A 16,483-nucleotide genomic window follows, 5' to 3' on the forward strand; every position below is an offset into this window, starting at 1 on the left:
CTCCTCCTCCTCCTCCTCCCCACTAGGTAAGAGTAACCCTTACTGTGAGGTGACCATGGGAGCTCAGAACTACACCTCCAAGACTCTGAGTGACACAGTCAACCCCAAGTGGAACTTTAACTGTCAGTTCAACATCAGAGACCTGTACCAGGAAGTGCTCTGTATCACCATCTTCCAGAGGGACCAGTTCTCCCCTGACGGTCAGCACACACTCACACACACAGCCTTGTACAGCTAACCTTGTGGGGGGGGACACAATTCAGTCCCATTCAAAATCCTATTTTCCCTAACCCCTAACCCGTACTCTTACCCTAACCTAAAAACATAACCTTAAACCTAACCCAAGCTCCTAGCCCTTAACGTGATTCTAACCCCAACACTAATTCTAACCATAAACCCCTAGAAATAGCATTTGACCTCGTGGGGACTAACAAAATGTCCCCAGTTGGTCAAATTTTAGTTTGTTTTCTATTCTTGTGCGAACTTCTGGCCCCTACAAGAATAGTTAAACACATTCACACACACACACACACCACACACACACACACACACACACACACAGGAATCATGACACTACATTCAGACTACATTCAGACAACTGCCAGATCTTACAATGCCTGGATAGGTGTTTAACATGTCAGCTAACCACATCATATGATATAGCAATCTGATGCCTGACTGTGCAGTCCATGGCGTGGGATGTAACCATTGGTTGATGCAATTCAAGTGCAATGTCTGCAATCTAGTAGGCCTGGAACATAACCTCTATCTATGGGTAATGTGTCAGACAGCTAACTAGTCTCTCAGACAGCTAACTAGTCTCTCCTCTCGGCCATTACCCAGACTTCCTGGGTCGTACGGAGGTTCCCGTGGCAACCATAAAGGAGGAGTTGGAGAACAAGGGGCTGGTGACACACCGCTTGCTGCTCCACGAGGTCCCCACTGGAGAGGTGTGGGTCCGCCTCGACCTGCAGCTCTTTCAAAACAGTGCATCCAAATAAGGACATCCTGGCCAACACTGGACGCCCAAATAAGGACATCTTGACCTGCAGCCACATGGGGAGGGGAGGGTCTTGTTATAAATTGTATCTAACTGCTGGTCTAGGGTCAGATACTTATTAATCCTGCTAATGGTTAAGGTTGGGATCTGGGGTTGGGTCAGGGCTAACGTTTACCTGGAGCTGCAATGGGAAACACTGATGAGGTGATGGGAACCCTCCCTCCCTCGTCTGAGGTCAGACCGTCCTTAGCAATGATCTGAGGACAGTTTAGTCTTTTAGGACAGTTTACCCTGACTGGTGGTGAGCAGGGTTGGGTTAGTGTAAAGCTGATCCTAGATCTGCGTTTAGGAGCAGCTTCTAACAGTAGTGGTTCTACTTGTACCAGCACTAACACTGATGGCCTGCCTATGCTCTCCTCTGCTACAGACTGGCTCTCATTCTGCCAAGTTTTTCTTTTGTGAACTCAACCCAGGCCAATGTTGGATGAAACTATTTATTTAGTTAAGGATCGTCTTAACTCTATATTTGTTCAAACTAAGTTGTTGTTTGGGAAGGTAAATACCAGGTCAAATGGGGAGAGAGGTTAGGAAAGTGGGGTGTTTCCTGCCATGATGGGTCTCACGTCCAGTTATAAACTATCTCAGGCCTTGTTTTCCCTGCTGGGCGTTTCTATTACTGCATCATAACCAGCTGCTTTTCTTTTATCTCAATCTGTTTTCTCTTTTAACTGCAGGAACATCTGCAGAGGATCTTTAGGATACTGTGCTGGCACAGATCTCCTGATTTAACGGTAGTTTTAAAACCAACTCTCTTTCTTTGCAGTATAAATGTTCTGTCGACCTTAAGGAGATCTTGTTCTTTAGTTGTGGTGTAGTTGCCTCAGAAATACTGTAAAAGGAAAAAGCATCTTTAGTTTATTCCACTCCTGGGCCCATATTCATAAAGAGGTTCAGGGTAGGAGTGCAGGAACATGTGCGATCCGTTTCGCTTTTTAGATCATAGTGAATAAGATGATATGGACAGAGGGGACCTGATCCTAGATCAGCACTAGCCTGGTCCCAGATCTGTTTGTGCTTTTGCCTACTCCGATGTCATTGTCAAGTCAGACTTCATGTTCTGCATGGCGATTACATAAGGAGTTGGCCAGAGAGCAATAACAGACTGGCACCCAGGCTAGATCCGCACTGCTACTCTGACAATCAGTGAATATGGACCCAGAAGCCTCCAGTGGCTCTATAGTCACTAGCTCCACCCAGGGGTGTGGTCACAGAAGCCTCCAGTGGCTCTGTAACCACTAGCTCCACCCAGGGGTGTGGTCACAGAAGCCTCCAGTGGCTCTGTAACCACTAGCTCCACCCAGGGGTGTGGTCACAGAAGCCTCCAGTGGCTCTGTAACCACTAGCTCCACCCAGGGGTGTGGTCACAGAACCCTCCAGTGGCTCTGTAACCACTAGCTACACCCAGGGGTGTGGTCACAGAAGCCTCCAGTGGCTCTGTAACCACTAGCTCCACCCAGGGGTGTGGTCACAGAACCCTCCAGTGGCTCTGTAACCACTAGCTCCACCCAGGGGTGTGGTCACAGAAGCCTCCAGTGGCTCTGTAACCACTAGCTCCACCCAGGGGTGTGGTCACAGAACCCTCCAGTGGCTCTGTAACCACTAGCTCCACCCAGGGGTGTGGTCACAGAACCCTCCAGTGGCTCTGTAACCACTAGCTCCACCCAGGGGTGTGGTCACAGAACCCTCCAGTGGCTCTGTAACCACTAGCTCCACCCAGGGGTGTGTGACTATAACTATGCAGAGGTTTTAATCAGCCTTTCATCGTGGCGTTGTAACCAGTGTCTGAATAGTCTCTTAGTAGCCTTTCATATTTTACCACATGAACAAAGAAAGGATCGTGACAATGGTCTTTGAAGGATAAGAGTCCATTGAACTAATATATGTCAAACATTTATTTTTAATAATAATCATAAAAACTGTGTAAGACAGGAATGGACATGATTTAGCTGGTCGGCTACATTATGCTGATCTACCAGAGATTTTCTTCTTAAATCATTGTTTTAATTTTAGCTGCACAAGTCTTCTACTGGGCTGTTATTCATTGAGGTTGAACTATAAGTCCTGTGGTGTCGATAACTCGATGTACTGATTTACTGTGCTGACAGAGTGCATCCTACATTACTGGCTGATATGCAGTGTGTTCACAATGGGCACAGCACTCACTCATTCTGGGTTCTATCAGGGTAATAAAAGGTGTTTAAAACAAACTGGCTAAGCGTGTTGCGTTTTATTTTGTTGCATAGCAGTAGTAATACTAGTAGGTTAGTTTAGTGGTTTGAGTCATGACATGTTGAGGCATGTTTTTAGTCTACATTTGGGGCAATATTTCCAAAGAACCACAATGCATTAATCATCAGTATCAGCTTTGCCTCTGATGCACAGGTAGGTCCTACATCAGAACAGGAAGTCTGTACCTCTGATGCACAGGTAGGTCCTACATCAGAACAGGAAGTCTGCCTCTGATGCACAGGTAGGTGCTACATCAGAACAGGAAGTCTGCCTCTGATGCACAGGTAGGTCCTACATCAGAACAGGAAGACTGTGCCTCTGATGCACAGGTAGGTGCTACATCAGAACAGGAAGTCTGTGCCTCTGATGCACAGGTAGGTCCTACATCAGAACAGGAAGACTGTGCCTCTGATGCACAGGTAGGTCCTACATCAGAACAGGAACTCTGTGGGGGTGTTCACTTGTAATAGGTCTAGCCTACTGTTGGGAAAATAAACTGTTTTCCACATAAACTTGTTTGATGAGCTTTTGAGGGCTTGAGAGAAACTGTTAATCCCTGGTGTTGATTTGGTTATGAGAAATGTAAAGTATTAATCCTTGTGTATTAGTAGGATGAGCTGTTTGAGAGCGGCAACATAAATCTGTTTTGGTGTTTTTCTCTGCCTCCTATGACGTGCCAAATGCCAAATCATAAGAAACAATGTGTTGTTACACAATATAAAATAATAAAAAACATTGACAGATTATGAGAATACATTGCATAAAGGATGCAATACCCTCCCGAAAAGACAAAAATCCTAACCATACACTGCTGCCATAATGTACAATACGATCATACTTCAACTGATGAACTCCATAAAGAAAACAGCCCATCAATTCAATGAATTCAAATTCATGTTTATACAATCCCTTTCATTCATAAAAAAAGCCCATCACATTGCTCTGTTTACATTAGTTCAACACCATTACAGTGATTTCTTACATTGTTTTAAGTGGCGCAAAGGGACTGCAACAGGGAGAGCGATGGGAAGACCCAATTCTAAATCCTTTCAGAGTTTACCTTTTATGTAAAACAAGGTTTCTAACATTACACTGGACAGTTTCACCGACGTTGCGTGTAATGTTACTCGACAGTCCCCTGATTTAACGTGCAAAGCGTTGCCCGACAGAGCCTCAATGGAAGAGAGGGGCTAAAGGAAAGGGGGGGTGGGTCTTTTGATGCCGTGCATCATCCATTATTCAGGTGTGGTGACTCCTCTGTGTCCCTGCTCCAGACCACACACACATGCAGACAGAAACACACACAGACTCGCATCAGTTCTCCGGCTACAAAAACAACAGCTGTCTGATTAGCACCACAAGTATAGAAAGTTATACCTTCACATTATGCTGCGGCTCTTGAATAATGATTCCCTCCAAGGACAAGTGTTTATGTGCTACTTTACTTAATATCTGTTGTTCCTGGAACATTTGGAAGTGTCTCGCTTTGAATTCTTCTATAAAAGGAGCGCTGGGTACATTTTCAAATGAGTACAGTGCCTTCGGGAAAGTATTCAGACCCCTTGACTTTTTCCACATTTTTGTTAGGGTAAAGCCTTATTCTAAAATTTATTCAATAGTTTTTTTCCCCTCATCAAATCTACACACAATACCCCATAATGACAAAGCAAAAACTGTTTTTAGAAATTTTTGCTAAATAAAATAAAAAATGGATATTACATTTACATAAGTATTCAGACCCTTTACTCAGTACTTTGAAGCACATTTGGCAACGATTACAGCCTCGAGTCTTCTTGGGTATGACGCTACAACCTTTGCACACCTGTATTTTAGGAGTTTCTCCCATTCTTCTCTGCAGATCCTCTCAAGCTCTGTCAGGTTGGATGGGGAGCATTGCTGCACAGCTATTTTCACGTCTCTCCAGAGATGTTCGATCGGGTTCAAGCCTGGGCTCTGGCTGGACCACTCAAGGACATTAAGAAACTTGTCCCGAAGCCACTCCTTCTTTGTCCTGGCTGTGTGCTTAGGGTCGTTGTCTTTTTGGAGAACCTTCACCCCAGTCTGAGGTCCTGAGCACTCTGGAGCAGGTTTTCATCAAGGATCTCTCTGTACTTTGCTCCATTCATCTTTGCCTTGATCCTGACTCTCCCATTTCCTTCAGACGTGGCGTTTGGCATTCAGGCCAAAGAGTTCAATCTTGGTTTCTCATTGTCTGAGAGTCTTTATGTGCCTTTTGGCAAACTCCAAGCGGGCTGTCATGTGCCTTTTAGTGAGGAATGGTTTCTGTCTGGCCACTCTACCATAAAGGCCTGATTGGTGGAGTGCTGCAGAGATGGTTGTTTTTCTGGAAGGATGTCCCATCTCCACAGAGGCACTCTGGAGCTCTGTCAGAGTGACCATTGGGTTCTTGATCACCTCCCTGACCAAGGCCCTTCTCCCCCGATTGGCCAGGCGGCCAGCTCTAGGAAGAGTATCGGTGATTCCAAACTTCTTCCATTTAAGAATGATGGAGGCCACTGTGTTCTTGGTGACCTTCAATACTGCAGAAATGTTTTGGTACCCTTCCCCAGATATGTGCCTCGACACAATCCTGTCTCGGAGCTCTATGGACAATTACTTCGACCTCATGGCTTGGTTTTTGCTCTGACATGCACTGTCAACTGTGGGACCTTATATAGACAGGTGTGTGTGCCTTTCCAAATCATGTCCAATCAATTGAATTTACCACTGGTGGACTCCAATCAAGTTGTAGAAACATCTCAAGGATGATCAATGGAAACAGGATGCACCTGAGCTCAATTTCGAGTATCATAGTAATGGGTCTGAATATTTATGTAAATTAGGCGAACAATTCTACAAACCTGTTTTTGCTTTGTCATTATGGGTTATTGTGTGTAGACTGCTGAGGATTTGTTTAACTTAATACATTTTAGAATAAGGCTGTAAAGTAACATTTTGAAAAAGTCATGGGGTCTGAATACTTTCTGAAGGCACCGTATGTGCAAGTCATACATTAAGGTTAGTCTTCTTTCTCTCACACGTTTTCTTCTCAAGATTCCTCATTCTTATTTAAAAACCAAAGAGATGAATAAGTAGAACTCTGTTACAGAGAAATGATGGCTACTAGCGCTTCTGGAATCAATAACTGTATCAGTACATTGTGTTGTTCGATTTAGTTGATAACATTTTGGAACAACTTTTACAATACAGTGTGATGTCTTGCAGATGTTTATAGAGTGAAGGGGAGTTCCTCAAGATCTTTATGTATTTGTCAACTGATTTCAACTTCTGGACACCTAATAATTTATTCAAGCATAAAAAACATGATCTGTCTCCTACACCTAACATGAGATTGTCCTCTACAATAAAAAATAAAAAATTTCTGTACAGGACCGTTTGGTGTCTTCCTTTAGAACATTTGGGAAAAATAACCCTCAATATTTCCAGCACAATGGCTGTGTCATGGCCATTCTGGTACAAAATGGCAGCCATGCCAGAGAATTTAATGTTCATATCTCTACCATAAGCCGCCTTCAATGTCGTTTTAGAGAATTTGGCAGTACGTTCAACCGGCCTCACAACCGTAGACCACGTGTAACCACGCCAGCCCAGCACCTCCACATGCGGCTTCATCACCTGCAGGATCTTCTGAGACCATCCACCCGGACAGCTGATGAAACGGAGGTATATTTCTGTCTGTAATAAAGCCCTTTTTTGGGTGAAAACTCATTCTGATTGGCTCCCTAGTGGGTGGGCCTATGCCAACCCATGGCTGCACCCCCTGCCCAGTCATGTGAAATCCACTTGCGTGTCCAGTTTGTCTCTCGGATCACGTGTTGTTGAGACGTCAACACATGGTTTTGAGAGACGGTGATGATGGTAGCCTACATATTTTCACAGTGTATAACTTCTGTTTTAATGATGATAAATCTGTGTATGATGTGCAGTATCTTTGTGGACATCTAGTGTGAATATATATGTCATTTAGCTGATGCTTTTATCCAAAACATATATTTTAGATATGGGTGGTCCCGGGAATCAAACCCAATATCCTGACATTCCAATCACTGTGCCAACTGAGCTAAAGAGGACTACCACGAAGATGACTAATAATCATCTTGTTTCATTCTCCTTCCTCCTGTCTTTGTTTCTTTGTTAGTACTTTTATTAGATTATTTTATGATGTGAAGCACTTTGTTGCTTGTACTGAAAATAAAGTTATTATTATGAGTATTGTAATAGTCAGTCATCTGTCGACAGTGGTCTCAGCCAGCCTGTTGTTCATGATGCCCAGTGCCCCCACTCCTCCAGAAAATCCATTTTGTCTGTTTTGGTTGGAGACGGACGGCCGAGGGATCCCATTAGTTGCTGCCTCCGACAGCTGCTTCTGCATCAGTGCCAGGTTCACCTGTAGAGGAGAGAAGAGGTTCACAAGATACTTTAATAACTATAATGAACAAAAATAGAAATGCAACAGTTTAAAAGATTTTACTGTGTTACGGTACTTATAAGGACATCAGTCAATTGAAATAAATTCAATAGTCCCTAATCAAATTTTATTGGTCACATACACATGGTTAGCAGATGTTAATGCAAGTATAGCGAAATGCTTGTATGGATTTCACATGACTGGGAATACAGATATGCATCTGTTGGTCACAGATACCTTAAAAAAAAGTTGGAGTGTGGATCAGAAAACCAGTCAGTATCTGGTGTGACCACCATTTACCTCACGCAGCGCGATACAACTCCTTAATGTAGAGTTGATCAGGCTGTTGATTGTGGCCTGTGGAATGTTGCCCCACTCCTCTTCAATGGCTGTGAAAGTTGCTGGATATTGGCGGGAACTGGAACACGCTGTTATACACGTTGATCCAGAGCATCCCAAACATGCTCAATGGTTGACATGTCTGGTGAGTATGCAGGCCATGGAAGAACTAGGACATTTTCAGCTTCCACTAATTGTGTACAGATCCTTGCGACATGGGGCTGTGCATAATCATGCTGAAACATGAGGTGATGGCGGCGGATGAATGGCACGACATTGAGGCCTCAGGATCTCATCACGGTATCTCTGTGCATTCAAATTGCCATCGATAAAATGCAATTGTGTTTGTTGTCCATAGCTTATGCCTGCCCATACCATAACCCCACTGCCACCATGGGGCACTCTGTTCACAACGTTGACATCAGCAAACCGCTCGCCCACACAACGCCATACATCTGGGTTGTGAGGCTTGTTGGACGTACTGCCATATTCTTTAAAATGGAGTTGGAGGCAGTTTATGGTAAAGAAATTACAAATGAAATTATTTGGCAACAGCTCTGGTGGACATTCCTGCAGTCAGCATGCCAATTGCACACACCCTCAAAACTTGAGACATCTGTGGCATTGTGTTGTGTGACAAAACTGCACATTTTAGAGTGGCCTTTTATTGTCCCCAGAACAAGGTAAACCTGTGTAATGATCATGCTGTTTAATCAGCTTCTTGATATGCCACACCTGTCAGGTGGATGGATTATCTTGACAAAGGACAAATGCTCACTAACAGAAATGTAAACAAATTTGTTCACAAAATGTTACAGAAATAAGCTTTTTGTGCATATGGAAATATTTCTGTGATATTTTATTTCAGCTCATGAAACATGGGACCAATACTTTACATATTGCTTTTATATTTTTGTTCAATGTAGATAAAAGATAAGACCAAATCTGTTAACTCAGAGCTAAAATCTCATGTTATTTGATCAGATTCTGAATTACGGTACCATTTCTGTTTACGTAGTCTGTCCACTCTAGATAATAAAGGCTCATAGATGTTTAGAAACAAGATCTACAACATACCTGCTTTAAAGGTAGACTCAGCGAGATGAAGTTGCAGCACTGCAGATATTGATATGAGCTCTCATAGTCACACACAGCAGTCTATCATGAGCAAGGGTGCTCTTCTGGCTGCTACAACACAGTATCTACAGGACCAAAACACCTGAGAAGGTTAGCCTCGCGCTTCAACACTATTAGTTGTTGCTGATATTTACCCAATATTGTGTTTACTTTGTACATGCAACGTCATCTTGCTGAGTGTACCTTTAAGCCTTGCAAAACTTTTCTGTCTCTTTGGACAATTAAATCAGCTTCCTGTCTCTTTGGACAGTTAAATCAGCTTCCTGTCTCTTTGGACAGTTAAATCAGCTTCCTGTCTCTTTGGACAGTTAAATCAGCTTCCTGTCTATTTGGACAGTTAAATCAGCTTCCTGTCTCTTTGGACAGTTAAATCAGCTTACAGTTAGCATCTCAAAACTGCTTGCTTACCAAAAGGATATACAAAAATATATTTTCAACAACATAGACAATAGATGGCCCATTCCATATATTGCACGACAACAACACTAACCAACATGAATCGGGTGCAGTCTGAAACTTTGATTTAAATTCATGGCCACACCAGGTGCTACTAGATACTGTAAATACAGTGAATAAACCCCCTCCATTTATAAACAAGAACAGGTGCTTTTGACTAGAAATGAAACTAACAGTGAACCTTAACCATGCTTTTTACCCGGGACATTCACCTTATTGGTCGCCAGTAAGTCCCTCATGGAGATCATCTCCCCAGACATCCGCCGGCCTCCATCCGTCTCGCTCTCGTTCACCGCGTCCGTTTCTATGGAGACAGTCCGCCGTGCCCGGGGGTGTCCGTGTCCAGTGCTGATGGGCAACACAGCGTTCCGGCGTGGCCGGAGTCTCTTCCCGATCCCGGCAGAGCAGTAGCGGCAGCAGCCTCGGCAGCAGAGAATGCCCAGCTTTCTCAGCAGCCAGTTAAGAGTCTGCGTTTTGGGGAAATGAAACTTTGAAATTCAGAGACATGAATTAATAGTAGTGGTGAAACACCCACATACCTAGAGAAAGAAGCCGGTTTGTGTGTAATACAGGAGGCTGCTGAGCCCGGCCTCCCCAATTAAGGTGCCACCAACTCGTGTGTGTGTGTGTGTGTGTGTGTGTGTGTGTGTGTGTGTGTGTGTGTGTGTGTGTGTGTGTGAGGAAGGAGAGCAAGAGAGAGAGCCAGTAGACCGAGGAAAGGACAGAGAATGGACAATTAGAGCTCGCCATCTTGCACTGAATGTGTGTGTGTGTGTATAAAACAAATATAGCCACATAAAAACATCACCTGCTTGATGACGATAGATATGACGTTGAACAGCGAGTAGATACAGCAGACACCCATCAATATAAACAGGAAGTTCCCCAGTCTGTAGGCTGTCTGGTTCCCATCGTATGCAACCCTCTGGCTGCTCACCATGTCCCCGAACCCGATGGTGCTAAATGCCACAAAACAGAAGTACAGCGAGTCCAGATATCCCCAGCCCTCTGCCGCCGAATACATGGCCGAGGCACAGCAGGAGATCACCACAGCGGCCACACAGAGAATTAACATCACATAGTACACTGAAGGCTTCCATCCAGCCAGAATGTCCCTGTCTCTATCTCTGGGTCCTGGCAGTGACGCCTCCCTGCGGTTATCGTGGGGCACGACGCCCTGGCGCTGATGCTGCAGCTCGTGGCACGACTTGAGGACGAAGGCGAGCACCGTGATGATACGCTCCAGGAAGAGGTTGAAGAAGAGGATGGTAGAGGCGCAGCCGATCAGGCCGTAGAAGATGAGGAAGACTTTACCGCTGACCGTGGCTGGGGTGGTCATGCCAAATCCTGACCGGAGAGAGAAGGGGAGGGGGACAGAGGGAGGGGTGGCAGGGGAGAGAGAGAGAGGGGAGGGGGACAGAGGGAGGGGTGGCGGGGGAGAGAGAGAGAGGGGAGGGGGACAGAGGGAGGGGAGGCGGGGGAGAGAGGGAGGGGAGGGGGACAGAGGGAGGGGAGGGGAGACGGGGGACAGAGGGAGAGGGGAGGGGGACAGAGGGAGGGGAGGCGGGGGAGAGAGAGAGAGGGGAGGGGGACAGAGGGAGGGGAGGCGGGGGAGAGAGAGAGAGAGGGGAGGGACGAGAGAGAGAGACACATATTTCCCTCAGATTACAGACCCACAATGAATTCGAAAACAAATCCAATTTTGATAACTGCAATATCTATTGGGTGAAATACCACAGTGTGCCATCACAGCAGCAAGATTTGTGACCTGTTGCCACAAGAAAAGGGCAACCATTGAAGAAAAAACACCATTGTAAATACAACCTATATTTATGTTTATTTATTTTCCCTTTTGTACTTTAACTATTTGTACATCGTTACAACTGTATATAGACAATATGACATTTGAAATGTCTTTATTCTTTTGGAACTTTTGTGAGTATAATGTTTACTGTTAATTTTTTATTGTTAATTTCACTTTTGTTTATGATCTGTTTCACTTGCTTTGGAAATATAAACATATATTTCCCATGCCAATAACGCCCCTTAAATTGAAATTGATGAGAGTATAATTACCTAACATTACCTAACCCCCTCTCCCTGTCTGTCTGTTCCTAAAAAGCCCACTCATGCATCCCTCGTTCACTTCCAAGGTAAAGGAGAATAAAGTAAACCAGGTTGCCATAGGTGACGATGTCTCTTATTCTAAGCATCTGTCTCTTCCTCTCTCTCATTCCTCGCTCCTCTTCTCCTTACCCTAGAGTGAAATTATAATTTAGTGACGGGGGTTTTCATTACCATTCTCACAGATGTGCTCCTCAGAGATGAAAGACAAGTCTCTTAAACAACCTCTCCTTCAAAAAGAAAGACCCAGGGCTTCAACTGCACATGCTTGAGACTAGGCTACTGGAGGGAAGGGAAAATAGATGCTTGCTACAGGAATGGCTTTATTGGCTTCTGTTTGTGTCTAACCTTTAATTATCTTATATGTTGATGGCGGTATAGCCTATACCCTATAGCATTTACCCTATAGCCTATACCATATAGCCTTTACCCTATAGCCTATACCATGTAGCCTTTACCCTATAGCCTATACCATATAGCCTATACCATATAGCCTTTACCCTATAGCCTATACCATATAGCCTTTACCCTATAGCCTTTACCCTATAGCCTATACCATATAACCTTTACCCTATAGCCTATACCATGTAGCCTTTACCCTATAGCCTATACCATATAACCTTTACCCTATAGCCTATACCATATAGCCTTTACCCTATAGCCTATACCATATAGCCTTTACCCTATAGCCTATACCATGTAGCCTTTACCCTATAGCCTATACCATATAGCCTTTACCCTATAGCCTATACCATATAGCCTTTACCATATAGCCTTTACCCTATAGCCTATACCATATAACCTTTACCCTATAGCCTATACCATATAGCCTTTACCCTATAGCCTATACCATATAGCCTTTACCATATAACCTTTACCCTATAGCCTATACCATATAGCCTTTACCCTATAGCCTATACCATTACCCGTACCATTTCAAATAGCCCATGGTCCCTGACAAATCAATTCAAACCCTGTAACATAATAAAAACATTCATATACAGTTGATATTATTTTGTTGTTTTGTCGGGTCTCTGAAACAAAATATATTTTTTTGCAGCTATAGAAAATGTTTGTTATTGACTTATCTAATTAATAAGATTATGACAAGACCCCACAAAACAGTATGAATTGTCCTCCAGCCGTGACCATGCCGTGACCATGGGGATAGAGTTCCATAAAATTGAGAAGCTTGTCATTTTCACTAAACCTTAGTGTTCAGAAAAGAGCGGTATGTTTTATCCCATACTGTGCAAACCACCTTAGTGCATCAACATGTACTCAATTTCAAACCTCTGTCTGTATCCTCAGCCGCCCCTGGGTTATATCTCTGTGATGCATACACTCTGTAAAGAAAATATGGACGCCAGGAGGGAGGCAATGTCCTTAATTAACTGTAGCTGATTTGTAATGGTTGACAGCCTACTGGATACAACAACAGTAAGAACAAGAAAAATAAATATCTACAATGAAAATAAATAACCTGAATAATTAATAGCCAGTTTTGGCAAAACTGAAGTCACTTTTCATCAGTTATTTAATATTCAAATTCATCCACCTTGATTAGACTATACTTTATAGCCTATCATATCGCAAGCCTGCCTACTCATTTTTTGTTGTTGCATTCATTCAGTATTACATTCTCACTCTCTCATTGTTAAAGATCAAAGGGTTATTTGCTTAATCAGTTTGTCAAGATGTTACAGTCTTCATATCATTTAAAGTGCAATTAATTTCCTAAATTATTTTAAAAGGTATGCAAAAAAATATACAAAATGTTATTGTCATCTTATCCCTGCGTCATTGCGCGTAAACGTGAAACAGGTCTATGGCACCAATTCTAAATTATTCAAATGGTACATTTAGATTAAAAGTGATACATTCCGCAATACACCACAATGTTTACTGAACCTTCTGGCTTTGTTTCTGAGCTTACCTATGGTCGACACAACGGTCCCCACGAAGTAAAAAGCGCCGGTAAAATCCCAGCGAGGTCTGAGTGTATCCACGCGGATACCGGCGACGTTCGCCTCCTCGTAGAACCGGAGAAAGGTCTCCACATCGATCCGGGTGAGGTTGTGCTTCTGGGTGAAGTTCTCGAAGCGCTGCGCCCACCGCTCTTTGGCCTGCCGCTCCTTCGGTTGTTCCAACGCGGAGAACACCGCCGCGCCGCACAGCAGATACAGCATGATCAGCACCGCCAGCATCAGGAACCGCGCGTTATCATCGTTCATCGCGCCGAAGCAGCAGCCTCTCCGGCAAGCCATTACGGCGGCAGAGAGGACACGGAGGACCCGGGGAGAAGGATCCTCTGCATCCTCTCAGATAAAGGCTAACATGAAAGCCTTCCAGATAAGTCAGTATGTATAGTTCGATATTTAGACACAAGTGCCATAACTGCTGGGAATGTTTAATTGACAAAGATACTAGGTTCCCTCGGCTCACACCATACCATCCGCATGTTTTATGAAAACATCTTAAAATAAATAAATCAATATTAAAGTTGCTTGTGCGTCATAGATGTCATTAGAAGTGCCGATAACTCTAGTGGGAACTGTAGTTGATTGATTCTCGCATGCGTAATGCAAAACAATTCCCGAAAAATATCCCAAAACTGACTGGAACAGCCTTCATCATGTATGTCCTGATTATCCTCGAGGCAGTTGCAGGGGAAGGGTGAGGTCAGCTTCGCAGTGCACTCCACTACCTCCCGGAACAGGCGCAGTGAGAGCTGGACAGGCTTACAGTAGCGGTTACAAACCCCAACCACTTCGGCGAGCGATGGGACTAATACAAGTAGCGGTTATGTTGAGGCGTTGTCCCCAGTTAACTTCTCAATAAGATACCAGTCATGAAATCAATGAAAAAGTGATCAAATTCTATTACTGGATCACTTCAATGCAGACACACACACACACACACACACACACACACACACACACACACACACACACACACACACACACACACACACACACACACACACACACACACACACACACACACACACACACACACAAACCATGCAGGACTAGTACACATGGCAGCTCACAGACCTCACACCCAGGAAACAGGGAGAAGGAAGGCTACCAGGATGATGCTAACTTCTTAAACAGGCATAGGAGCTGTCTGATTGGCAGCTGTAACACTGATAATGATGGGCCTAGCAGCTTCCTGGGCCAGGTACTTTTCATATGCCTCAATATTGAGTCTGAGTTGTCAGCTGAGTATTGTCAGCTGAGTATTGTTCGTAAGTTTTTGCTTCAGCCATAATGAAAACACAAAACATTTTTGGAGCAATGGGGATCCCATGGCAATAAAAGGTAGCTGCTACCAGTTGCTAAGCAGCAGTTCATTAAAATTGGAACATACAAAAAAATCCCGGGCTACAAACACCACAGAAAATCTGCTGCAGTCATTATCAAGATGGTGCTGACGGAGAAGGGTGACCTCTTTACTTTACTGACTTTATTGTCCCCGTGCGGAAATGTTGATGCAGTATCATGTACACGTTTAAAGTGGCATTTAGAAACAGTAGACAACAACTCGACAATACAAAATTCATAACAGTTCCATAGAGAAGAAAGAAGACCAGACTGCTAAACACCTCGAGCTGTTTAGGAGGGATATCACACCTGGCACAAAGTCCATTTCGACTTTAACTCCGACTCAGCCATATCCCTTGTTCGTACCGGACCACATTCCTTTTTTTCATGGCGTACCAAAACACTGCAGGCGTAGACACGGTAGATGAGCCGGCATCCTGGAATCGACTGGCACTCCCCTCCGTTCCTCCGACTGGCACTCCCCTCCGTTCGGTGATCAGCCCTACCACGATGGTGGTAGAGCTGATCACCAACCACGGTGAGACAGCCTACAGGGAGACTTAGCAGTGTGGTGCCAGGACAACAACCTCTGCCTCAACATCAGTAAGACCAAGGACCTGATCGTGGACTACAGGACAAAGAGGGGAAAGCACACCCCCAACCACATTGACAAGGATGTAGTGGACGGGTCGAGAGCTTCAAGAACCTTGGCGTCTACATTACTAACGACTGAACATGGTCCACACACACCCGCACAGTTGTGAAGAGGGTACGACAGCACCTCTTTCCCCACAGGAGGCAAAAAAGATTTGTCATGGGCTCTCGGATCCTCAAAAAATTCTACAGATGCACCATCGAGAGCATCTTGTCTGCCTGCGTCACCGCAAATGCACTGCACTCGTCCGCAAAGCACTACAGAGGGTGGCGTGGACAGCCCAGTACATCCCTGGGGCCGAGCTCCCTGCCATCCAGGAGGACCTCTAAATCAGGTGGTGTCAGATGAAGGCAGGAAAAATTCTCCAGCCAACCAAACCATAGACTGTTTACTCTGCTACCATCCGTCAAACGGTACCGGAACATCGGCTCTTGAACCAACAGGCTCAGAGATAGTTTCTAACCCCAAACCATAATCCTGCTAAATAGTTAATTAAATGGTTACCTGGAATATCTGCACTGATCCTATCTCACACTGACTATGCACACTCACAAGACAATTTGCAAAGTATTCAGACCTCTTGACTTTTTCCACATTTTTATACATTACAGGCTTATTCTTAAATTGAATCAATTTCATTTTTTCCTCATCAACCTACACACAATACCCCATAATGACAAAGCGAAAACACATTTTTATAAATGTTTGCACATTTATTACAAATAAAA

General features: G+C 44.2%; 2 protein-coding genes across 2 annotated transcripts in view; one reads left to right on the top strand and one right to left on the bottom strand.

Annotated features, from left to right (window-relative positions):
• Window positions 1-3,267, top strand: part of LOC106611341 (intersectin-2-like) — a 115,667-nt gene extending 112,400 nt beyond the window's left edge. Inside the window, 2 exon segments of the mRNA XM_045723678.1 lie at window positions 27-200; window positions 844-3,267. Of these exon segments, the coding sequence (XP_045579634.1) occupies window positions 27-200; window positions 844-1,001 (332 nt within the window). The 3' untranslated portion in view covers window positions 1,002-3,267.
• Window positions 3,268-6,199: 2,932 nt separating this feature from the next.
• Window positions 6,200-14,374, bottom strand: LOC106611364 (potassium channel subfamily K member 13-like). The gene is made up of 4 exons (XM_014211520.2): window positions 13,711-14,374; window positions 10,459-10,997; window positions 9,863-10,117; window positions 6,200-7,697 (listed from the first exon to the last, which is right to left on the bottom strand). The coding sequence occupies exons 1-4, from the start codon at window positions 14,039-14,041 to the stop codon at window positions 7,536-7,538; spliced, it is 1,287 nt and encodes a 428-aa protein (XP_014066995.1). The 5' UTR covers window positions 14,042-14,374; the 3' UTR covers window positions 6,200-7,535.
• Window positions 14,375-16,483: the final 2,109 nt, after the last annotated feature.

This window comes from Salmo salar, chromosome ssa09 (genome assembly GCF_905237065.1).
Source record: "Salmo salar chromosome ssa09, Ssal_v3.1, whole genome shotgun sequence".
Lineage (NCBI taxonomy): Eukaryota > Metazoa > Chordata > Actinopteri > Salmoniformes > Salmonidae > Salmo > Salmo salar.